Source organism: Mytilus trossulus, chromosome 5 (genome assembly GCF_036588685.1).
Source record: "Mytilus trossulus isolate FHL-02 chromosome 5, PNRI_Mtr1.1.1.hap1, whole genome shotgun sequence".
Taxonomy (NCBI): Eukaryota; Metazoa; Mollusca; class Bivalvia; order Mytilida; family Mytilidae; genus Mytilus; species Mytilus trossulus.
Window position 1 is genome coordinate 39,965,299 of NC_086377.1, and position 27,452 is coordinate 39,992,750.

The window sequence follows — 27,452 nt, forward strand, 5'->3', positions numbered from 1 at the left end:
TGGGATTTTTTATACAACAAAAACATTCACGAGGTTTTAAATTGCAGGAAAATATCACCTCTTCATACAAGCCTCCCCCTTTTTTCATTCTAAAACCTTCTAAACATGCTAAAAGGCACATACTTATACATTTGTATAATTTGAATAATTATTAAACATTCTACATGTCAGATACATGTTAGTTCCTACTATCCTATTAGATACATTTTAGGAACATCCTTTGATTTTATCTTTATTTACAAAATAATTACTCTTGTGTGAACATTACCGTGAGATTCACATGGAAATCAATTATATAATCATTTTTGTAAATTTGATAACATATCTTGAAATATTATTATCATACACCTTTAATAAATATGCCTTAAAGAAAAAGTATTTAAAGATTATATATTATACTGTAACTTTTGATCATGAATGAACCAGCTAAAAAACATTAAAAAATGTCTTAAGCCATCAAGAGAATATGACACCCACTTAGCGCAGCTGTAATTTTTTAAAGTTTGCATTTAATGTCTTTAACAAATTTATAGAAATGCACTTCGAAATAACTGTGTAGACCCCTAACAAACTTTTAAATTTAGAAAAATATCACTTTATGACAAGACCACTTTTCCTGTTTAGGTAGTAAACGTTTTGTTTTTCTCTCATGAAGATTCTATAGGATCAAATATATTATAGGGGGGTAAGGAAAAGTTTTAAAGAATAGAGAATAATGCATGTAATGTTCACAATACATTTATAAATAAAGAAAATAGACATACATACAATGAAGAAAAACTAGTTGTTAAATTATAAGAGGTACAGAAAAATGGCGAAACATAATGATTTAAATGGTATAAAGAATTAGATAGGAATGAAATGAAGGACCCTCAATCCAGACCATTGGTAAGAAAGGTAGATTAATTGTGAAATGATTCATTTAAAAAAATAATTTATACGGTCTAGATCCTGCTTACTTGTTTAAACTCGCCACATTATTCATGTATGTGTCTGTCCCAAGTCAGGAGCCTGTAATTCAGTGGTTGTAATTTGTTTATGAGTTACATATTTGTTTTTCTTTCATTTTTTTTTATATACAAATAATTATAAGGCCGTTTGTTTTCTTGTTTGAATTGTTGTACATGTACATTATGTACATTGTAAAATCTGGGCCTTTCTGTTTATATAGATTAGACCGTTGGTTTTCCCGTTTGAATGGTTTTACACTAGTAATTTTGGGGCCCTTTATAGCTTGTTGTTCGGTGTGAGCCAAGGCTCCGTGTTGAAGGCCGTACTTTAACCTATAATGGTTTACTTTTTAAATTGTTATTTGGATGGAGAGTTGTCTCATTGGCACTCACACCACATCTTCCTATATCTACTTTCATTGCTGACTAGTATATACATGTATGCAGTATGGGCTTTGCTGATTGTTGAAGGACGTACGGTGACCTATAGCTGTTTATGTAGGTGCCATTTTGGTCCCTTTTGGATACATTGAAGTTGTCTCATCCAAGCAACCATTCCACATCTTATTTATATAGATGAATTTGTTCTAACATGTCTTAATTTTAAGTGTGCATGCTTAACCAAAAATGTTATAACTGGAATCCGGGCAAAATCAACTGTATTCACATTCGAATACTCCAGGTTTACAACAAGAACATTTTGTTTGCATATGCATGCAATACACCTTATCGCTATTAACCTACTCGGCCGGCCATTTGTCGCTTGACCTTTTGACGCATTCAACAATCACTTTTCCATTGTGGCATCAGATATTTTGTTTTATGACGTCAAAATTTTATGGGAACCTGTCTGATATCCAGTATTAGCGGACAAATAGCGATAAGGTGTATTACATGTATACAAACCTTTACCTGTTTACTTTCATTAATCATATCAGACCTTTTCTCCAAACCTCAATGGTCTGAACCCTATGCAGATGACATATTTCTCAGGTCCACAAATTTCAAATCTATTACATGATAAAAGTACCATGAGCTATGCCTTTGGTTGCATTTATAATTAATTATTAGCCTGAAAAAGGGGGGGGGGTCATTGTTTTGTTGTTCGACACGGATATTGTTCTGAAACGGAAGTCCTATTTCAACAATGACAATTGTAACAATAAATTTTATTAAGTTCTAAAATTGCATTTTAAAAGTTATTCAACTCTTTCTCAATGCATTTGAATAAAAAAGATTATTTTAATGATCATATTTTACTGTTATGGAAAATTACGACAATGTACATCACTTACGATATCAATGCGCAACTTTATGCGCAGACGGCGCGACAATTTAAACCCCTTCAACCAAATCATACAATCTGCTTCACATTTTATTATATCAATATATTGATTCAGCCATTTCTTATAGAATAACACTATACCCCCGCCATTGTACTTTGCTCTAGGCAGGTGTTTTTTACTATAACCATTTATTTCAAACTGCTCTGGGCACTTGACCCAACATTCATAAAAACACAACACATCATATTTAAGCACTATTTGTAGAAACTCTGGATCAGACAATTTTCGAACTAAACCTTTAGAAATATTCCAAGAAAAGATACTAATAACATCTTTCCGTAAATCAGGCACATTTTCATCACACTCTGCTTTTTCCTATCCTTCCCACAATTCTCCGTTAACGTACAATTTGTCACCTACAATATATGCCGTTTTCTTCTTTTTCCGCTCTTTTAACATTATAGGGACAAGTTTTCTCCTTCGATCGACTATTTCACGAGGATATTGAGGGCTTATACCAAATTTCGAGTCCTTTAATCTTCTCGATGCATTTTTCACTTTTGACATATCAGACAAGCTGCTAAATCTCACCACTATTGGCCTCGGTTTATCCGCCCCATCTTTACGTCTCCCTAATCGGTACGCCTTTTCCATTTTAAAGCTTTTTGCATCTTCAAATTTCATTTCCTTCTCCAAAATTTTCAAAATGTTTCCATACAGTGTTCATTTTCTCGTAGTGACACCCTACCACATGACCAGCCTCCTTACTATCTGTTACTTTATTTTCCTCTGTCTCTTCTACAATGGGTTCTTCGTCAATTGAGAAAAATAACAGGTTATATTCTAAACTTTGCGTTTCAATGAAGGTGATAGATAACATTTGTTATGATTTTTTTATTTTTTTTCCCCTGAAAATGTTATATCCGCGAGCCTCCTTAACCCCACGTTTGAGTGCCACTTTGGGTTATTTTGTTGCGGCCAGTTTTTGTTGGAGGAGAAAGACGGAGTGTATAGAGAAACCACAAAACTTCGATGTGGAAATTGACAATTCTAGTTAACTATGATTAAAGTCGAGTGCACCCGCACTAGCGGGGTTCCAACTCGACACACTTAGTGGTGACTGGCTTGTGATTTAAGTAGAATTACCTAGAACACTTGGTTCGTTTAGTTTAAAAACATTTAAATATAAATGTTTACTTGTAAGAATGATGCCACTGCAAAAATACAATACTTGTAATAAATAAATGGTTAAAAAAGGTAGTATATCTCTCAGTCAATTATTAGTCTGTTATATATGACGAGTTTATTAAATTCAAGATATGCTGTGAGGCATATGATATCCCTCTAAATGTTGTGTGATGGGTATTGCACAGTCTCCCAATTGATACAATATTCCCGGGCTTATATGTCCTATCATGATATCCTTGATAGAGGGTTGCTGCTCTCAAGTAAGCTATTAACCAAAGAGTCCCAGATAAATAAGTTGAAATCATCCCATAGTAAATTTTAAGAACGCCATCACTAGTTGGTTGACCGTTATGGCATAACCGTTTCATAGATGATATCGGATATGTTCCTCACGTCATAACTACAATCCCTTTCCCTTTCATTAATGTGACCTACCGAATAAGACTATTTACCGGGTTTGAAATAACATGTGCAACACGACGGGTGATACATGTGGAGCAGGATTTGCTTACCCTTTCGGAGGACTTGAGATGAACCTCAGTTTTTTGGTGAGTTTCGTGTTGCTGAGTCTTTAGTTTTCTATGTTGTGTCTTGTGTTCTGGTATTTGTCTGTTTATCTTTTTCATTTTTATTCATGGCGTTGTAAATGTATTTTCAATTTATGGATTGACTTTTTCTCCTGTATCTTTCGACACTATTTTGTTGTTTGTGAATTACTTGTTTTTGTAAAACACGTTCATCAAGATATATGAGACGAAAACACTCGCTGAATAGAGTGTTATTGGTTGATAAGACATCTACACTTTCAGGCACTGCATTTTCGGCTCTCCCTTAACACCATTCGCAAGTATGGTCTTGAGAGACGAAGATAGTCCATCAGAAGCGGACGAGTAATGGATAACCCGTGCTAAGAGAGAAAGAATATCTCTTGCACGTAAAAGACACCCATGAAGATTTCTAAAAAATGTAGGCTGATGCAGCTTAAAGGCAGCATCCGCACCCGTGAAGTGAAAAGGGATAATAATATGTTGTGCTGTGGATTCATTATTATTCGTTGGATACGAATTTTCGTGGATTTCGTGGGCACAGTCAAACCACGAAATTAAATATTCAACGAAGGATAATTTTTCTATAGGTGTGTATGCAGTCTTCAGCAAAACCACAAAATTGAATATCCACGAATATGCAAGTTTTTCTTAATCCACGAAAATTGGTACCCACGAAAATAAATAAGTCCACAGTAATAACTTGTTTCCCAATCCACTATAAATCAATATGTTTAAACAAAAGACATCTACAGTTGATTTGAAAGTGAAATTAAAAAACCGCCCATATAAGACTCTGTATGAGTTCCGTTTGATACGAGTACAAAAACTAGTCGGACACTAGGGGTTCGTGAAAAAAATAACCACTGAATACGGGATGTCTAGTGAAATGGAAATTTAATAAAAAAATAACCCAAAGCTATGCAGTTAGTCGGACACAAGTATATCATGCCAATTATACCATATATGGTTTATTAGATTGTGTTTACTTTAAGCTTATATGTATGGATTAATACTGTTCTGTATATATATACAGCTTTTTTTTCAAGCAGATACATTAAGGTGACTACAAAATGAACATACATTTTAAAGTAGTTTTATTATTTATTTGTTTTATCTACACACATGTATAAATATATATTCCCTTAATATTGTTTTCATGTATGACCAGGCCATATGTTCACAAAAAAATCATTAGCATATTTATAAAACACAACATCTTTTTTCCGTGGATACCAAAGCTTGGAAGTAATGATTTATACCAATGCGAAATAGTTAATTATAATTATTACAAACTTATAACTATCTAACATAGAAAAACTGTGACAAAAGCAAAATAATATATTGATAAAGTAGCACAACCGTATTGATTAACGTTAGATAATATTAAAAGTAAATTTCCTGTTGTATCAACTTTTCATTAGAATTTTCTCTTCCGGAACTTTTCCTTTTTAATGGCTGATTGCATAATATGTCATTAATATTTTATTGTTATTGTATTGATAATAGAATTAGTTGTTTCACATATTTAACTGCAGAATGAGGATTCTTAACATGCTTAAGGAAAACATTGATATTTTGATCTGATAAAACTAATTCGTTCAAATGAAAGGAGTAACGTCATTTTGTATCTTACTATATGTGACGTCAATACGCTCTTGGTCAATGGATGACGTATGTGAAGCCGATGATATCGAATGTCAAAATCCGCAAATTTCTAACCAAGGGGAAATAATTTATGGCCAATGTTATCGCCATGCTGCCTTACGTAGATTACCGAGAATCAGTTTTCTTACTTGTCTTAAAGAATGTATGAAAACGTCTACGTGTTCGAGTGTTAGTTACAGACGTGACTGGAAAATGTGTGATTTAAATGGAAATATAAACCTGGAAGTGGAACTGGTACAAGAACATGGATGCTTTACGTCAAAGATATCTTCATGGTCAAGGGTAAATGCATAAACATTATTTGATATCTTAGACAACTTATCTCCAAAATTACACAAAAAATGAAACATATTATTATATTATTGTAATATATGACATTAACAATCAAAACCAAGGAGTAATCAAAGACTCACAAAACCAAACGACATTTACATCAACCGTTATGAATAATAATTAAAAACAACACGAACTCCATTAAAAACTACGAGTGAAATCAGGTGTTCCGGAAAGTTAAGCATTTCCTGCACTTTATCTATCATGATTAGTTGGCGAATATATATAGGAAACATCAAGCTGACCGTTAAAACACCTGTTTAACTATCTCAAAGAAGAATGTGCCATAGAACTCCCACTTTGATTTTCTAGGTTCAATAGACCGTGAAATTGAGTCAAATTTATAATTTGGCATTAAAAGTAAACACATATCATTTTAAAGAGAAGCTGTGTAATAATAGTTTCAAGTTGTTTGATTTCAGCTTTATTAAAAACTACATCATGTACATTTACCAAGAACTTAAATCTAAAGCGGGACAGACGGATGAACGAACACACAGATCGAAATATATAACGCTCCTAGGTGGGCATACATTCAACATAACATTTAACATCATCTAAATACATATAAAAATATTATAATGCAAGTAGATTATAAGATTATATAATCTCGTCGCAATACTTTTTAGTAGTACTGGTATACTTTTAGTCGCGTATGAGGTATGCATATCTTAACTAATTCGTTACGCTATTGAATGTTCATACCGTACGAATCGGATTAACAGAGATTAAGTCTTGACATTTTGAAATCGGCATTACAGAGACTATTTATCAGATTTGTGTAATGTAATTCTAAATATCTCATTAAAAAGTTGTTACAAAATTTTTCTTTCTCATTTCTTACTTTCAAAATATTTCCCAGCAGTTTAATGTTATTCATAGTCTCATAATTTCAAAACAAAATCTCATGAACTTATGTCTTACAGGCACTGGTTGGGAAATGTGCTGGACATATTTGTTCTGATGGATACAAATGTGTTCTGAAGGGAGATGGACTGACATGTGAAAAAGCGTGTAAGTATCAAGGTGTACAGATATCTTGCGTTGTAAATAAATGATGGTCTTGTTTCTGACAAAACGTATGTATAATTTAGACGCAAAACTACCGCACAAGTACTTGTTTTTATAATGTGTATGCCAGACAACCGCACAGTCTCTTGTCTCTGAAAAATCCGAAGCGTCACTTGAGGTATGTCTAATAAGATACGAGTTCCTTTTTCTAGATTTACATGTCCTATTTCCATCAATGTCATTCACATACTCTCGGGACTTTACGCACACAATGAGATAACTCTAGAAAGAGATGTGTAAGAGAAGAATAAGTTACAAAATGTATAATTATAATTAACCATTTTCTGCGAGATTTATATTTCCAATCGAATGTGGTTTAAAATAGTTTAGGTTGACATACTTGGAAAGGCAAGCCGCAAATGATTCCGACAACAACGGTAGGCATGGAATACACTATTATGTAGACGTCAACAACAGTTTTATTGATGCAGACGATCGGGAAATTGAAACATAACGTATGTACACCACCGGGTGTATTTTTTTTCTTTCAAAAATGCGAATTAGGTACCTTGTGTTATATAAAGGTAAGGTGTATTAAGAAAAATATTACAAGTGAATTTGCAATGGTACTTAAAAATACTTCTTTAGGAAAAGAAATATGACATTTTATATAGATATAGGAAGATGTGGTGTGAGTGCCAATGAGACAACTCTCCATCCAAATAACAATTTAAAAAGTAAACCATTTATAGTCTGTTCTTATGAAATGTAGTGGGAACGAACGTGATATTAATGGTTCACTCATTTATACAAAAAGAAATGAATTTTGCATTTTAAATCCGCATTCTCGGTCAGGTATCTGAAAGGATGAGACATTGTAATATATTCTTAGATTGTATCGGAAAACCCAGAGTTGTAGAAAATGCTGTGCTGGATGAACCATTTGGACTTTCTAGAGACCTAGGACACGGCATGATGTATAAGTGTGCTGATGGAATGAAAATGTCTGGGAAACCTTTTGCCGTCTGTCGTGATACTGGAATATGGACATCTTTGTTTATTTGTGGTAAGGGATTTTGTAGTTTTAGCACAACCGGTTTCCCTACTTATACAAGGCTTTCCATTTACCCATACACGAATTACAGCAGTAAAAGGGGTTTGTTTCTCAAGTTTTGTCTCTTGATATTCTCTTTCTTATTGCTATCTTACTTTGTCTTAATTGCCGGTTTTAATTTATATATTTATTCTTCTTTTATAACTGAAAGTAAAAAAAATAAAAACTCATACTTGTATAACTAAATGAAAATATAGTTATACCTTTAAACATCTAATTGAGGTATGAAATGAGAATAACCTGTTTCGTACAATTGTGCACCAACAGCAATGACTAGATATAACTATAATTGAAATTGTAAGTATAATGTATAATCACAGGCACTTGTCTCCTTCATGTAGATACCGCACATGCACTTGCCTTTGTGATGTAAATACCAGACTACCGCACATGCACTTGTCTTTGTAATGGATATGTCAGATTACCGCACTTGCACTTGTCTCCTAAATGTATCTGCCAGATTACCGGACATGCACTTGTCTTGGTGATGTAGATACCAGACTACTGCAGATACACTTGTCTTTTTAATATAGATGCCAAACTGCCGCACTTGCACTTGTCTTTTTAATGTAACTACCAGCCTACCGATCAGGTACTTTTCTTTTTTACTGAAGATACCAGACTACCGCACTGGCTCTTTTCTTTGTAATGTAAATGCCAGACTACCACACAGGCAATTGTCTCCTTAATATAGGTGCCAGACTACCGCACATGCACTTGTCTCCTAAATGTATATGCCAGATTACCGCACAGGCACTTGTTTCCTTAATGTAGATACCAGACTACCGCACATGCACTTGTCTTTGTGATGTAGATACCAGACTACTGCAGATGCACTTGTCTTTGTGATGTAGATTTCAGATTACCGCACTTGCACTTGTCTCCTAAATGTATCTGCCAGATTACAACACAAGCATTTGTCTCCTTGATATAGATGCCAGACTACCGCATATGCACTTGTCTTTTTAATGTAGATGCCAAACTACCGCACATGCACTTGTCTTTTTAATGTAAAGGCCAGATTACCGCACAGGCACTTGTCTTTGTGATGTATATACCAGACTACCGCAGATGCACTTGTTTTTTTAAGATATATGCCAAACTACTGCACGACCACTTGTCTTTTTGATGTTAAGGCCAGCCTACCGATCAGGTACTTTTCTTTTTACTGAAGATACATGTACCAGACTACCGCACTGGCACTTTTCTTTCTAATGTAGATGCCAGACTACCACACAGGCAATTGTCTCCTTAATGTAGATGCCAGGCTACCGCACATGCACTTGTTTCCTAAATGTATATGCCAGATTACCGCACAGGCACTTGTCTCCTGAATGTAGATACCAGACTACCGCACATGCACTTGTCTTTGAAATGTATATGTCAGATTACCGAACTTGCACTTATCTCCTAAATGTTTCTGCCAGATTACCGCACAGTCTTTGTGATGAAGATACCAGACTACTGCAGATACACTTGTCTTTGTAATATATATGTCAGATAACCGCACTTGCACTTGTCTCCTAAATGTATCTGCCAGATTACCGCACTTGCACTTGTCTTTGTGATGTAGATACCAGACTACCGCAGATGCACTTGTCTTTTTAATATAGATGCCAAACTACCGCACTTGCACTTGTCTTTTAAATGTGAATACCAGCTGACCGATCAGGTACTTTTCTTTTTTACTGAAGATACCAGACTACCGCACTGGCACTTTTCTTTGTAATGTTGATGCCAGACTACCACACTGACAATTGTCTCCTTAATGTAGATGCCAGACTACCGCACATGCACTTGTCTGCCAGATTACCGCACAGGCACTTGTCTCATTAATGTAGATACCAGACTACCGCACATGCACTTGTCTTTGTGGTGTAGATGTCAGACTACCACACTTGCACTTGTCTCCTAAATGTATCTGCCATATTACCGCACAGACACTTGTCTTTGTGATGTAGATACCAGACTACCGCAGATGCACTTGTCCTTTTAATAAAGATGCCAAACTACCGCACTTCCACTTGTCTTTTTGATGTTAAGGCCAGCCTACCGATCAGGTACTTTTCTTTTTACTGATGATACATGTACCAGACTACCGCGCTGGCACTTTTCTTTCTAAGTAGATGCCAGACTACCACACAGGCAATTGCTCCTTAATGTAGGTGCCAGACTACCGCACATGCACTTGTCTCCTAAATGTATATGCCAGATTACCGCACAGGCACTTGTCTCCTTAATGTGGATAGCAGACTACCGCACATGCACTTGTCTTTGTGATGTAGATACAAGACTATCGCAGATGCACTTGTCTTTTTAATATAGATGCCAAACTACCGCACTTCCACTTGTCTTTTTGATGTTAAGGCCAGCCTACAGATCAAGTACTTTTCTTTTTACTGAAGATACATGTACCAGACTACCGCACTGGCACTTTTCTTTCTAATGTAGATGCCAGACTACCACACAGGCAATTGTCTCCTTAATGTAGGTGCCAGACTACCGCACATGCACTTGTCTGCCAGATTACCGCACAGGCACTTGTCTCATTAATGTAGATACCAGACTACCGCACATGCACTTGTCTTTGTGATGTAGATGTCAGACTACCGCACTTGCACTTGTCTCCTAAATGTATCTGCCATATTACCGCACATACACTTTTCTTTGTGATGTAGATACCAGACTACCGCAGATGCACTTGTCTTTTTAATAAAGATGCCAAACTACCGCACTTCCACTTGTCTTTTTGATGTTAAGGCCAGCCTACCGATCAGATACTTTTCTTTTTACTGAAGATACATGTACCAGACTACCGCACTAGCACTTTTCTTTCTAATGTAGATGCCAGACTACCACACAGGCAATTGTCTCCTTTATGTAGGTGCCAGACTACCACACATGCACTTGTCTCCTAAATGTATATGCAAGATTACCGCACAGACACTTGTCTTTGTGATGTAGATACCAGACTACCACAGATGCACTTGTCTTTTTAATATAGATGCCAAACTACCGCACTTGCACTTGTCTTTAAATGTAAATACCAGCCTACCGATCAGGTACTTTTCTTTTTTACTGAAGATACCAGACTACCGCACTGGCACTTTTCTTTGTAAGGTAGATGCCAGCCTACCACACTGACAATTGTCTCCTTACCTTAATGTAGACGCCAGACTACCGCACATGCACTTGTCTGTTAGATTACCGCACAGGCACTTGTCTCATTAATTTAGAGACCAGACTACCGCACATGCACTTGTCTTTGTGATGTAGATACCAGACTACCGCACATGCACTTGTCTTTGTAATGTAGATGTCGGATTACCGCACTTGCACTTGTCTCCTAAATGTATCTGCCAGATTACCGCACAGACACGTGACTCCTTAATGTTGATATCAGACTACCGCACATGCACTTGTCTTTGTAATGTAGATGCCAGACTACCGCACATGCACTTGTCTCCACAATGTATATGCCAGATTACTACACAGGCACTTGACTCCTTAATGTTGATATCAGACTACCGCACATGCACTTGTCTTTGTAATGAAGATGCCAGACTACTGCACTTGCACTTGTTTTTTGTAATGTAGATGTCAGATTACCGCACTTGCACTTGTCTCCTAAATGTATCTGCCAGATTACCGCACAGACACTTGTCTCCTCAATGTTGGTCCCAGACTACCGCACACACATTGTCTCCGTAATGTAGATGCCATATTACCGCACAGGCACTTTTATCCTTAATGAAGAAACCAGACTACCGCACATGCACTTGTCTTTGTGATGTAGATACCAGACTACCGCACATGCACTTGTCTTTGCAATGTAGATGTCAGATTACTGCACTTGCACTTGTCTCCTAAATGTATCTGTCAGATTACCGCACAGACACTTGACTCCTTAATGTTGATATCAGACTACCGCACATGCACTTGTCTTTGTAATGTAGATGCCAGACTACTGCACTTGCACTTGTCTTTGTAATGTATCTGCCAGATTACCGCACAGGCACTTGTCTCCGTTATGTTGATATCAGTCTACCGCACATACATTTGTCTTTGTAATGTAGATGCCAGACTACCGCAAAAACAGTTGTCTCTTTAATATAGATGCCAGACTACCGCACTTGCACTTGTATTTTTAATGTAGAGGCCAGCCTATCGATCAGGTACTTTTCTTTTTACTGAAGATGCCAGACTACCGCACTGGCACTTTTCTTTTTACTGAGGATGCCATACTACCACACTGATACCTGTCTTTTTAATGTAAATGCCAGACTACCGAGTAGGCCCTTATACCAAAAAATAAATGCTTCTCCATCTTGAGACATACATCTGACATCCCGAGTGACAAATCATATGTTGATGTAGACTGAGTTTTAAAACAACTGAATATTTTCTAAGAAGCTGTCATTTGGTTTAATTACTTGATAGCAATTCATTTATATATAGATGATACGGGACAAAATCGTCAAAAGTAGTTTTAATCCTTAAACTTGAACATAAAGCCATTATATCTGCAACATAGAAAACAAGGAAAAGGTGTTTGAGAAAACAAAGAAAACATCCCACATGTTGCGTTCTACACGGTGGGTATACTACTGTTGTCTTTTTTGAAGTTAATATAATTTAAAAATCATACAAAACCAAGTTTTCTCGAATGTATTTCGCAAAAACAACTTGATATTTACTTTTTATTTTGGCTTAATAAATTTCTATACAATATACATAATTTAAACTTAATTTTCCGGAAATTTTAAAAGTATAAGTGATGCAATTTCGCCCAGTGTTCAACACCTCTATCATAATATTATATGTATGAATGTGCCTGTCTCAAGTCAGGATCAGGTAAAAGAGGGGCGAAAGATAACTGAGGGACAGTCAAACTCATAGATCGAATGTAAACTGTAATTCAATGGTTGTCGTTTGTTGCTGTTTATCAAAATAGTTTTTGTCATTATTTTGAACATGAACAAATAATACTCGTCATTTCGTGACTTTTTTAGTTGACTACGCAGAATGGATTTTACTCATTGTTACAATTACCTATAGATGTTTTTGTTTGTGTCCTATGGTCTCTTGTGGTGAGTTGTCTCAATGACCGTTATACTATTTCATTCAACTTTGTATTATATAACAGCAGAAAGAATAGGACAAACTTTCACCAATGTTCATGATGTAGGCGTCTTTTATCGGATAATCGATAGTCTTTTTCATGTTTTTTTTAAAATGTCGACACTACCAAATACGCGAAAATACGCGTAAGGACTCGCGACTAAAGTACACAATATAATGATATGTATTTAATATTCGTATAGGAGAAGGATCTATTGTGTCTAAACTCAAGACAACAGGAGAGAGTACTAATTTGCCACCTTACACACCAGGACATGGGGTTGATGGAATTAAAGAACGTAGCAATATGTTCCATACTACTGCTGAATTCGAACCTTACTGGTGGGTCGATCTCGGCAATGTATACAAGATACAGAAGGTGATCAGTACAAATAGGATAGGTTGTGGGTACCTCTGTGGTAAGTAGAGATTTGTTTTAAATATTGATTTTACATGTAAACGAGTATATATTGAATGTTTTTTTATATAGCCAACAAGTTGGCTATCTACAATTTAATTTAATTTTCATTTTATTTGTGAATGAAAAAAAAATATTTTTAAAGTTTGTGAGTCCGATTTTCCCCCCCAGATTTGCTTTCAGTACCACTCTCATTACACAAGTCGAAAGATATCATAAATACGTACTTGGGCAAAATATCCGAATCCATCTACATTAAGTTTTGCCTGAGGGATTCACACAATTTCTTTCCAATATTTTCTCAATTGATCACGGGTGAAATTATATCAAGTATGCTTTAATACTTCAGCACTTACTACTGAAAGGATGATACCAATTTGGATAAACACTTCATCAGCAGCAGAATTAATCTCTAATACTCTTTTTACTAATGTGTTAGCAGAAAATTCTAAATCTAAAAAAAGACAATCTTGTAAACCGTATCATTTCTAATTAATGAATATTCCCGGGGTCATGACTAAATAAGTCTCGCCTGTCGAAGGACTATGATCTATTGAGCATGGTCTCAAAATAGTCTTTAAACTGATTTGTAATAATGAAGATGCAACTGTATAGAAAATATGATCAATCTATAACAAGTTATTCCTATTCAACTCACTGGACGTTAAGCAACCAACAATCAATCAATCAATCCTATTAAACTGATTTAAGCAGAAAACAATTGTAGATGCCGCTGACTCCGCCAGTGCCTCCAAAAAAGTGACTCATATGTCTCGTTTTGTCAGACTTTCGTCGCAAGCAGGACAAAAATTTCGATTAAGGAATCTACAAATTTATTATTTTTGCTATAGCAAAATCATCACAAATTTTATTTATTTGTAAGGCACCAAATAGGTTGACTGGGGGAATTTAATACTTATCACGTGGACTGCAATATGCTGCATTTGTCATGGGTGTCATTTTGTGTGAAATAAATAAAAACGCAGACCTTATCAAACAAAACATCTTACTCTAGTGGACCGAAGACTGAATTTCAAACCCTTTATCATGGTATGAAGAACCTACTGATTGTAGTTAATTTTATTCGCATATTTTAAGATGTGGGTTAGGTGATTAGTCAAAATCATGGCCTTGTACAATTTTCATTTGCCTGTCCAAAGAAAGGAAATCGTTCACTGATTGTGATAGCTTCTGTTAAATGTATATTGACATGAAGCATGGATGTGAATAGAAGAGACCCGAGGAAAGCCGATTGGGAAACGTTTAAAAATGCGGTTTTCACTGTCTCTAAATATATTAGAAAGATAAATGACCAAAATATCAGGTCAATTGTTACCTGTGCATTACGTTTGTGCGCGTAACCATTACATTTTTGCGCTGAAATCATAACGTTTGTGTGCCACTTTTGGTTACATTTTGCGCATTCGTTTGATTTGTAAACACATGCAAACCAAAGCAAATTTTAAAAGGTAAACTCATGTCAATACAGGTAATAATACTTAATTACTAACAACTACAATTACTGCTTCCGTTTGTCTGCCCTTTGCTCACCAATGAAAGTTCAGAGAATATCAGTTATATCTAATGTCAGTTTCTTCCGTGATGCTTCGCGGATAATATGTCTCAAGTTTTCTTACAAAACGCCGTGCTTATGTTCACAGTATTCTTTTTTGGATTGCTGTTAATCATTTATTCATTGTGTGGTATTCCTATACTTGTCACACGTTTTAATGTTTGTGCATAGCTACATGTACGAAAGATTACAGTCGACAACTATTTTTTTAGATTCGATAAGAACTTTCATTCTTTATTTTAGATGGTCGACTCAGAAAAATGCTTATTCATGTCGGTGACAGCTTAAATACATCTAACATGGTGCTATGTGGTCAGTTTATTGGTAATGCAGTAGATGCACAAGTCATCGAAACACAATGTTCCTCACTTCCGGAAGGACAAAAAGTTAAATTAACGAGTGTAGAAAATGGACTACATTTTTTTCATCTTGCTGAAGTTGAAGTGTACGGTTTTAACATGTGACTTTGTTTATCTTATTTATTGCAAATCTTTTACAGCTGATAATCAAGATATTGAACTGTAACCATAACATTGCAGTTTTGGCAAATGTGAATGCAAATATTAATAAAACTATATAATAACTATAACGTTGAAACAACTGAATGACATACATCAGTGAAGTTTGGAGTAGGGTTTATAGTAAATGTTATACATAATAGTTAAGGTTAAGTATTTTAGATATGTGAATCTGTTGTTTCGTTGCTTTCTTCTTATATATGACGCCCGTCAAGCAAAAACCACCCTTATCGCATTTGACGTCGTTATCGGTAGTCAACGCTAGAATGTAACGTAGAACAAACCGATAAATTGCACGTTGGAATTGAGATATTTTTTCTAAACATAGCGTTATCCATGTGAACTAAATAGTATATTCTTATATTAATTCATTAAAATACTTCTGTAAAATAATGCCGTATTTACGATTTTAAATTTAATTTTGTGATAAATTTCTATTAAAACTTTTCAAATGCTTGTTTTGACACGCTGTATATTCTTACTGTCTTGAGAAGAATGTTTTATAAACAATATAATAAAATTCCACACATCAGCAAGTCTCATTGATGACATAGTACCACGATATGTGATGATTTACGTATTAACCTTCTACAATATATAAATAATACCTTTGTTGTGTGAAAAAAAAAAAACTTAAATATTTTCTAAAAAAACACTAAAAGTTTTTAGTTCCGCAGCTAGATTTCTTTTATACTTTTAATACGGCAAGAAGTTATTGTATAAAGAACCCAAGAAAATAATTTAATATTTGGCACAACATCATTATGCATGCCAAATGCGGAAAATCTTGCATGGTTAATCACACGAGAGAGTTTGCTAACAAGAAATTAAGTACGACAGAGAAGAAAGTCTGTCTGAAATTTTTTGTCTTTTATTTTGCCACGCTTTAATTCGCAATATTTACTTTTTGATTGTACATAAAACAATAAACCAATTTGTTCAAATGAAAACATTCTGTGAGTATTTTATCAGAAAATATATCAAACAAGAATGTGTCCCAAGTACACGTATGCCCCACTCGCACTATAATTTTCCATGTTCAGTGGACCGTGAAAATGGGGTAAAAACTCTAATTAGGTATTGAAATTAGAAAGATTATATTATAGGGAACATGTGTACTAAGTTTCAAGACTTCAACTTCATCAAAAACTACCTTGACCAAAAACTTAAACATGAACTGGGACGAACGAACGGTACGACAAACGAACGAACGGCGGACTCACAGACCAGAAAACATAATGACCCTCAACTATCGTAGGTGAGGCATAAAAATTTACAATGCGTTTAAAACTGTAAGTATGAAACAAATATCAGTTCATAATTATATCACTCTCTTTAAAAAAAAGTGGGGGTATACTGTTTTACCTCTGTCTGTCCTTTAGTCAATTCATGACCATTCAGTCCGTCCGTTCGTCCCATGAATATTTTCGTCTCATTACAGGATTTCTGAAATTTGGTTTTAGGGTTTATATAATTCAGTTATATCGTGCCATTTAATGGGTTTTCAGATTCATTACCCAACAACTTCCTGTTTACCGAAATATTTTGGCGGGGGTATCATCAGTAAGCAGTAACTCAAAAGTTTCACTTGTTTTAAATGCTTTAAAGTTTACTTAAATCTCCTACTAGAATCGCAAAATCGGCTTTAGAGGTTCCGGCATTCATTTTCTAAGTGGAAAGGGGATGGAATTAACTCGGTTTATATGGCACAAAAACTATAATAAACCAACAATTCGATTCTTTGGCTAGGATTTTGTCAGTTTGACAGATTCTGCATTAATTTTCCTTTCTCAATTTTATTTAGGACAAGTTTTATCGTAATTATTGTTTTCCATTTTCTAAAAGTGAACAAAATAAATGTGTTCTGCTTCCATTCGAAAAAATATTATATTAATATTTTATTCCTAAATGGTCTGTGTGGAAGGCCATGAAGAAACAAAACAACAAAGAAAGGAAGAAAGAACAACAGTAATCATTAGAAAATAAAAGATGCTAGAGGCTTGAGCTGATTCGAAAAATGATAAACAATTTTGGATGCATACACGAGATTGCTTAAGCTGGTTAATCATTGTTACAATGTTGTCAAATATATGTATACTATTTAATGGTCGCAGTTCAGTTTCATTTGTCTTAATTTTGTTTGATTGTGAATATACGAGATGCGGGATATTGTTTGACTTAAATTGAGTTGTTAACTTTGTTGAAATAAATATGCAACTCCAGTACGAAAGGTTATACAACAACGACAAGATAATTTTTAAATTGATGTTTTTGACTTAATGATCAGAAGTCAGTGACTGTATCACCCGTCGTGTAAATCTCTAAATTCACGATAAGATAAGGTTAACAATCCGATAATAAACTTTCAATGGAGTTTTTAAACGCCATGTACAAATCAGAAACAGAAACAAATGCAATTTTGCACTGTTGCGTAAATTTTCAAAAAAGATGATGCTGGATACATTACAATGACCTGTAAACATGAAGCAAGGACTAATTGAGGCAGCACAAGCTGAAAAAAAACATATAATTAGATCACATCAAATAATCTTGTTGTTCTTCATATTTTTTTCAATCTTGAAATGTCATACAGTACTTTAGATTTTAAAAAACGATCTATTTTACTTTTGTATAATAATGAAATTTTCAAGTTCACTTCGAATCGAATTTCTTTGATAAGGGATATCCAACGAAACTTATTATAATTATAGAAATACATAAAAGTAGTTAATATTTATTACGAAGACGGACAGATTGAAATTTCGCACTCGAGATATATTTTTAATGTTATTTAATAAAGTGTTTAAATGTTATTTTTCGTTTAAATCACTTTTAGTTTAACGTGCGTTTTAGTTTGTTTTGTAAACATTTACATGCGTATATATTTATTGAAAGAAATATATCTGAAACGGACGAAATTGCACACGCAGCTGCAGTTCTCATTTAACGATAACATTGAAGATAATACATGTAGAAATGAACTATTCAAAGAAGGCAAACATACGTATTTATTGGGTAAATTAAAATAAAAAGGCGTAGATAAATCCCGTTCTAGATACGGAGAGCGAAAGCGAACAAAATTTTACATAAACTTTTGACGACATATAAGTTTGTCGAGATGTATAATATTTCTATTACCTATAGTATTCGAGAGTCCCGTTTAAAATCTTTGATTAAACACATCAACAGTATCAAAGAAAATATAAAAATTTTAAAAGAAGTTTGAGTGAATTTTCAAATATGGTACAATATTTGAAAAATTAGGCTAGTCTGCATGGTTTACCACAAACAGTACCTCATAACAGACATGACTCGGAACCTCAGATTGTGTTATCTTAAGTTCTTGTGAATCAAAACAGTCAGGTTTTGACACATATGTACCAGCATTTCAGACAAATGGAACTTGATGTAGATAATCATATAAGAAGATGAGTATGAGTGTCAATGAAACAACTCACCATCCATGTCATAATTTAAAAAGGTAAACCCTTATAGGTCAAAGCACAGTCTTCAACACGGAGCCTTTATAGACTAGATCTGTCCACTGAACAGAATGAACAAATGTCTGGTCGCCTTGCTGTCTGCACATAGTATTTGCATCTATATATTCTTATGTCGTAGGTGGGACTCTTATACTAGTATAATAGTCCCATGTCGTACGTATATGCCTTCAACATTGAGATAAAACATACCGTATCGTCGGCTATAAAAGACCCCGATATGAAAAATATGAAACAATTAAATTAATTACAGCCGAATTCATTGAGTGTGTAGGCAAGGGTACTAACTTTGGTTAGCTAAGGTATACGACCATCCTTTCGAAGTAGCCTGGTCTTATAACAGACAGATAGATTGGTTATCTGTAGGATGAGTTTACATTTAAAGGAGTGTAGTTTACCTGAACTAAAAATGACTTCACGGTTAAGCTATTCGCGAATCAAGCTAACCAAAGATATTACCTTTGCCTTCACACTCAATAGAATCGGCTGTAAATGAAAACCAGTATTAAACGCCCTATTGGCAAAATACATTCCACTCCCTAAGATTAAATGTTCAAAACACTGACCTTCCACAACAATTTCCCACAATGAGCCCCTTTATCTATATTTCATTTCTAATTTTATTGTCAATTTGATTTTGAATGGCCAAACTGTTTTAACTGGCAATATGAATTGATTCAATCTGAACCTGAGAAAGGTCGAATAAGAGTAGAAATTAGTCAATTTGATCCTTAATATCAAATAAATACAAACAGACACCACCCATGAAAAACAGATAGTGCCCTGTAAGAATCAGGAGTTCACACTTCAGTGTTGGTTTTTTTATTACATTTTAGATGACACTGACATTTCTACTAAAATAGAAGAAAAATATATATTTGAAATCCAACAAATGAAAGTCTTTATTGTTCTGTTATTGTAGGAGAAAATTATCGGTATATGACTAATTATCTTGCTTTGTGTGTGCTACATGTAACTGGACAATATTAGAAAAATAAGCCTTTGGTCATACTAAACGTTTGGTAGATTTTGTCAAGCTAAACAAAAATATTGACGATCAAACTGTGATACTGTATCGCATGTGACAGAATTCTTCCAAAATCATCATCAATAAGTTAAGTCGGTTAACATTGCAAGCAAGAGAACGATGAAACTTCTTAGAAAATGGATAGATTAGAAACCAATTTTATCTATTTAGATTAAACCTATTCTATGGTACAAGAAAGTACCATTATTTCATCGTTGCTCATGATAAATCACAAATTAATTTCGCAAAAAAAATGCACAAAATAAAAAGAAATAGATACTCTTCATAGATATTCATGCAGTCAGAACTGCACGTGTTACGTAGGAACATCTATACATGTATTAAAAAATCGTCCATATGCTAGGAAGGGATATCAGTTTATATTTTGTCAAGCACCAGGAGAAGAGTAAAGTTGTAAATTGCAGCAAACTTAAATCGACGTCAAAGTGTATGATTTCAACGTTACGTTGAAATTTACGTTAGAACACATTTCATGTTTTACCAAAATTGAAATTTCTAAACTAATTTTTCACCGATCGTTTTCAAATTTTTTATATTGTGTTGGCATAAGTATTTTCTGTTCAATTAATTAAAAATCTGATAATTCATAATTTTTGCCATAAGGGTCATTTTTGCTTGTCGGGCGTCATATATAAAAGAAGATATAGTATGATTATCAATGGGACAACTGTCCGCAGGAGACAAAAATGACACAGATATTAACAACTATAGATCACCGTACAGTGCTCAACAATGAGCTTAGCCCATACCGCATAGTCAGCTATAAAAGGCACCGATATAATTGATTTGTTTCTTCAGTTTAAGTTTTTTCCCGGATTTGTTTTCTCTCAATCGATTGATGACTTCTAACAACGGTATAGTACTGTTGTCTTTATTTAAGTTAATATCATTTAAAACTCAGCTGTCTTTCGTGAATTAGTTATTTATAGTAATAACATACATTTTACGTTTTAAAATAGTAAACAGTGACAAAGAATAAATTGATATAGTAGCAGAACCATATTGATTAACTTTAAATAATAGTGAAAGTTGACTCCATATCATATTAAAGTTTCATTAGAATTTGCTCTTCAGGGACTTTTTTTAAGCGGTTGATCGCGTCTGTCAAGATTTTTTATTTAGTTTTCATTGAATTGATAATACAATTAAATTATTCATTTCACATACTTCACTGCAGAATGATAATATGTAACATGCTCATGATGCTAAAGGAAAGAAGTGATATCTTGAACTAAATCAGTCAAATAAAAGGAGTAACTTCATTTTTAATTTTACTAGATATGACGTCAATATAGTCTTAGTCAATGATTGATGATTGTGACGTCAATATAGTCTTAGTCAATGATTGATGTTTGTGACGTCAATATAGTCTTAGTCAATGATTGATGTTTGTGACGTCAATATAGTCTTAGTCAATGATTGATGTTTGTGACGTCAATATAGTCTTAGTCAATGATTGATGTTTGTGACGTCAATATAGTCTTAGTCAATGATTGATGCTTGTGACGCCAATGGTATCGAATGTCAAAATCAGCAGATTTCTAAATAAAGGAAAATAACTTATTGACAAATTAATTTCCGAAATCCACTGAAAAAATATGGCATGTTGAAATTGCTATAAAGAAGGTCGGAAGATACCGCAGGGTATTCAAACTCATAGATCAAATATACACTAACAAAGTCATGTTTAAAAACGGAAAAGACAAACAGACAAATAATAGTACACAAGACACCTGTTAGAAAACTAAAGACTAACCAATACAAACAAAAGTTGGATGTGATCTCAGGTGCTTTTAAGAGTAAACTAAGCTCCACATAATATTTGACCTACTCTGTTGAAGATTATAATTAACTTCAAGCTTTACACGTGTTCTTCGATATTTCTTGAAAAACGATAGAAGAAGATATGTTATGACAAAAGTTAGTACTTGTTGTCAATATGTTTAATATATATTTTGTTTAAATGGCTAGTTTTCGCGATTGAGATCTTCAGAATAAGATTCATAGAATCATACCAGCTAAACCTCCCACTTCTTGAAAGTTGCATGCAGTTAAGATCTCGAAATACATGTATATTTAATTAGACGATAATGATTTAAAGAGATGAACTGTAGTGAAGACCTTTTCGAATAACTTGTTATCAAGTAACCAATCATTTACTTGTTTGAAATTCTTAGAACGGGTCAAATTTCTTTGTAAATTAATACAATGCCATGATTGATGATCACTTTATATTCATTACATTGATTGCTAACAAGACAATGTAAACTGAGAGTTTCCGCCTGCATGAATAATTTTGTTTACTAAGTTGGCATAAAAACGTTGGAAGCAATGGCAATATCAATGATTTTTTAGATTCTCTCGTTTTGTGGGACAATCATGGTCGCACCACTAAGTAAAGGTCACCACGATGAAGAATATTAATGTCTAAAAATTCTTTTTTTATAATAACTAATGTCGAATAAATTAATCACATTAATGACTTCGAAATGTTTTTTTTGACTTCGTATTTGAATTGCTCCAGTTTTATTTTTATTCAAGCGCTCCAGATATGTTGTGTATAGAATCAGCACGCGTTTAGTGTTTCTAATCATAACAAACAACAAATAAAGAGTAGCAAAATAGAGCGTGAGTGACCTAAAAAAAGATACTAGTACCCCAAGTATTGTAAATACATAAACACATCATAGATACCCGGACTAAATTACATGGTATTTACGCCAGACGCGTATTCTGTCTACAAGGAACTAATTAGTGACGCTCGAATCCAGAAAAGTTTAAAAGGCCAAACACTGTTGAAAAGCATTGAGGACCATAATTCCTAAAAGCTTTGCAAAATACAGCTAAGGTCATCTATTCCTGGGTAAAAAAAATTTATAAGACCTATATAAAATCCTTTAAATGCATCTAAAGGTAGGTTTTCGTCGACTGTATTAATTTGGTCAGTATCCGACAAACAAATTAGGAGGAGTTGCTTATATATGATTTAAACTACACTTCATCAACCAGAGACGTTTTTCTGTTGTTAAATTTTGGATTAACTTTCATCTCGAATAGGTACCAGGATTATAATTTAGTACAGCAGACGCACGTTTCGTTTACATAAGCCTCATCAGTGACGCTCATATGAAAATATTTATAGAGCCAAAAAGCGACACTCAAACAAACAACAAATAAATATGAATACAAGATTCTATACATACAGGAAAACTCGACTGCTATATATGTACGAACAAGGAGGATATATAAGGAAAAATCCCCACCCTTTCCAAATTCCTATTTTGCCGGAGAGAGTTAGAACCTGGCGAGGGAAGTACCAAAAATTTGCGAAAACAAATTTACAGATCTAACATTGTTGGGTTGATGTTTAGACGAGTTGTATATACATTATGTACACAGCCATATATCACCATCATTGATGGCGATCCGATGTGGATACATCTGTTGTAGGGTTGTCACTGACTCAGACGTACTTATGAATATAATTATTTTCTCTGAATGTATATTACATTAATTTGTAGGATCCTTTACTATAGATAATTTAGCTGATCTGTAACAATAACATCTTCATGCCTTATATAGCATGTACTGTAGTACGCCGATAGATTAAAACTGACGTGGAAAGGTAACACATGGCCAGCGAAAGTTATTTTTTTGAGAGCCCAGGTGGTCGTGTGGTCTAGCGGGACGGCTGCAGTGCAGGCGACTTGGTGTCACGATATCACAGTAGCATGGGTTCGAATCCTGGCGAGGGAAGGACATAAATTTGCGAAAGCAAATTTACAGATCTAACATTGTTGGGTTTATGTTTAGACGAGTTGTATATACATTATGTACACAGCCATGTATCACCATCATTAATGGCGATCCGATGGATACATCTGTTGTAGGGTTGTCACTGACTCAGACGTACTTATGAATATAATTATTTTCTGTGACTATCTTACATTAATTTGTAGGATCCTTTACTATAGATAATTTAGCTGATCTGTAACAATAACATCTTCGTGCCTTATATATAATGTACTGTAGTACGCCGCTAGATTAAAACTGACGTGGAAAGGTAACACATGGCCAGGGAAAGCTCTTTTTTTGAGAGCCCAGGTGGTCGTGTGGTCTAGCGGGACGGCTGCAGTGCAGGCGATTTGGTGTCACGATATCACAGTAGAATGGGTTCGAATCCCGGCGAGGGAAGAAACAAAAATTTGCGAAAGCAAATTTACAAATCTAACATTGTTGGGTTGATGTTTAGACGAGTTGTATATATATATTTATATATATAAGTACGTCTGAGTCAGTGACAACCCTACAACAGATTTATCCATCGGATCGCCATCAATGATGGTGATACCTGGCTGTGTACATAATGTATATACAACTCGTCTAAACATCAACCCTACAATGTTTGATCTGTAAATTTGCTTTCGCAAATTTTTTGTTCTTCCCTCGCCGGGATTCGAACCCATTCTACTGTGATATAGTATATGTATATTCCTTACTTAATGTCTAATTAACTGAACTTAAGAATCGTATACTATTTGGGTACGGAGCCCTTATTACTTAGCTGATTATAATACAGGATATAATCATATTTTAGCCGAGATATATAGTTTTTATGCTCATGTGGCGTAAAACAAACACCAATCAATCAATCAATATAATAACATTCAGATCATATTTCATTTTGGTCGGAGAATGTGTTCTTAACAATGTGATTATTTTAGTTACAAAATTAGAAGAGGTGTTAATATAACACCAACAAAATATTGACTGCTTTGTTTTAATGACTTTACTTTCTAATTCACTAAAACCTTCTTTTGTTTTCCAATTATAACAAATACTGTCATCAATCGAATTATACAAAAAACAGCTTTTTAAATTAAATAGTATTTTGAAGTGTTTTGTTGTTTATTCGATGAAGGTTTTTGTGAATTAGAAACTAAAGTTATTAAAATAACGCAGTTAATATTTATTTTGTGTTCTATTAACACACCTCCTCTGCTTTTGTAACTCTGATCAATTATCAAATATTGATCTAGATAAAAACACGTTGTTAAAAACATATCTTCTAACCAAAATAAAACATGATCTGTATGTTGTTGAATGTTATTATATTGATTGGTGTTTGCCTCACGTCGCATGAGCGTTTAAAGGCTATATCACAGGAAGAGCATGATTATAGTCTGTTTTAAAATCAGCTAAGTAGTTTGTGCTTCGTACTCAAATAATCTTTAGTATACTATTCTTAATTTGATTTAATTAGAAATTAAGTAAGGGATTACTTAAACTTGTCAATAAGATTCTACTCATTCAGGAAAAAAAATAATTTGGAGAAGATGGTGTTCTTTTTTATACAGCCCCTTTGTTCGTACATGTATAGCATTTAGCTGTTCGTGTATTTATAGAACACAAGATTCATTTGTTGTTTGTTTGAGTGTTTAAGTGGTCGAGATGAAAGGTAATCTAAAAATTAAACAAACGAAAAGCGCCTCTGGTTGATGACGTGTCTTTTAAATTATATAAGAGCAACTCCCTCTAAACGGTTAGTCGGATACTGACGAAACTTACACAGTTGAAGAATGCCTACCTAAAGATGCACTTAAGGTGGTACCCAACACTTTCACTTAAATCAATTTGGCTCGTTTAATTTTCATAAAATTTTGGCAAAGTATTTACTTGACTCCTTTGACAAAAAAATCAAAATATCAAAAAATTTAAACCAACCAATATATCAGAAAAAATAAACTGGTTATATAAAGAAGTTTGACAAACACTCAGTTTGATCATTGAAAAGCTTAATATACCCTTAGCAACGCAACGTAGTTAAAACGTTTAGCTGATTTTACAGAGTTATCTCCCTGTTGTGTTAGGTACTACCTTAAAGGAATTTATATATGTTCAATAAATAAGATTTACAATACTTTGTGAACTAATATCTTTTTTTGTGTCACTCATGCCTTATTTTGCTTCTTTTTCTTTAGGTTATGGTTGGAAATACTAAACGCATGATGTGACTATATACAACGTATCTAGTGCAATCGAATAAACAAAATTGGAGCAATTCATATAAAAAGTCGAAAACACATTTCATAATGTGACTTATTTACTTAAAATAGCTATTAAAACAAAGAGTTTTAGACAATACTACTCTTCATGGTGTTGGCAGCGACTAATTAATGTGACCATGATTGTCCCTCAAAACGAGGGTTTCTAAGATATCATTGATACTGCCACTGCTTCCAACGTTTATACACTATCTTAGTAAACATAATTCTATCATTTAGGCGGAAACTCTCAGTTTACATTGCCTTGTTAGCAATCAATGTTATAAATATAAAGTGATCACCAATCATGACAATATATTTATTTACGTAGAAACTGGACGCATTCTAAGAATTTCAAACATGTAAAAAGTTAAATCACAAAAACACTGAACTAAGAGGAAAATCAATTCAGAAAGTCCATAATCACATGGCTAAAATGTAATAACAAAACGCATAAAAACGAATGGACAAGAACTGTCATATTCCTGACTTGGTACAGGCATTTTTAAATGTAGAAAATGGTTAATTAAACCTGGTTTCTATAGCGCTAACCCTCTCACTTTAATGACAGGCTCATCAAATAACGTTATATTAACATTGATGCGTTAAATATAAAGACACAATAAATAAAATAGTTAAAATATGGGTACATCAGTCATCATCGTATATCAATTGTAAAAGGAACAATTTAACAGAACACAAAAACATCTACTATCTAAGAACACATTTATTGATTTGAGTGTCTGACGTCAGAATATTATTTTATACATCACATAAATTAGTCGTTCAATGATTGGTTACTTGTTAACGCATTATTTTCTAGGGCTTCACCACACTTAATCTATTCAAATCGTTATCGTCATATTTAATAAACATGTATATCGTGTTTGGAACTGCATGCGACTCTCATACAAATGAGAAGTTTAGCTAGCTATAAATTGTATAGATCACATTGGGGACAACTAGCCATTTCAACAACAGAAATTCTACACATATTGACCATTGTTGACAAGAAACATTAACATTTTTCATAACATATCTTCACCAATCGTATTTCAAGAAGTATTTTAACGTTTTGAAGAATACGTGGGAAGCTTTCAGTTAATTCTAATCATCAACAAATAAGGTCAGACAT

At 34.0% G+C, this 27,452-nt stretch overlaps 1 protein-coding gene across 1 annotated transcript; it reads left to right on the plus strand.

The window, feature by feature from the left end:
- Positions 1-5,496: 5,496 nt before the first annotated feature.
- LOC134719639 (uncharacterized) lies at positions 5,497-15,756 on the plus strand. Its single transcript, XM_063582623.1, has 5 exons — positions 5,497-5,919; positions 6,897-6,984; positions 7,874-8,047; positions 13,420-13,635; positions 15,451-15,756. The coding sequence occupies exons 1-5, from the start codon at positions 5,575-5,577 to the stop codon at positions 15,669-15,671; spliced, it is 1,044 nt and encodes a 347-aa protein (XP_063438693.1). The 5' UTR covers positions 5,497-5,574; the 3' UTR covers positions 15,672-15,756.
- Positions 15,757-27,452: the final 11,696 nt, after the last annotated feature.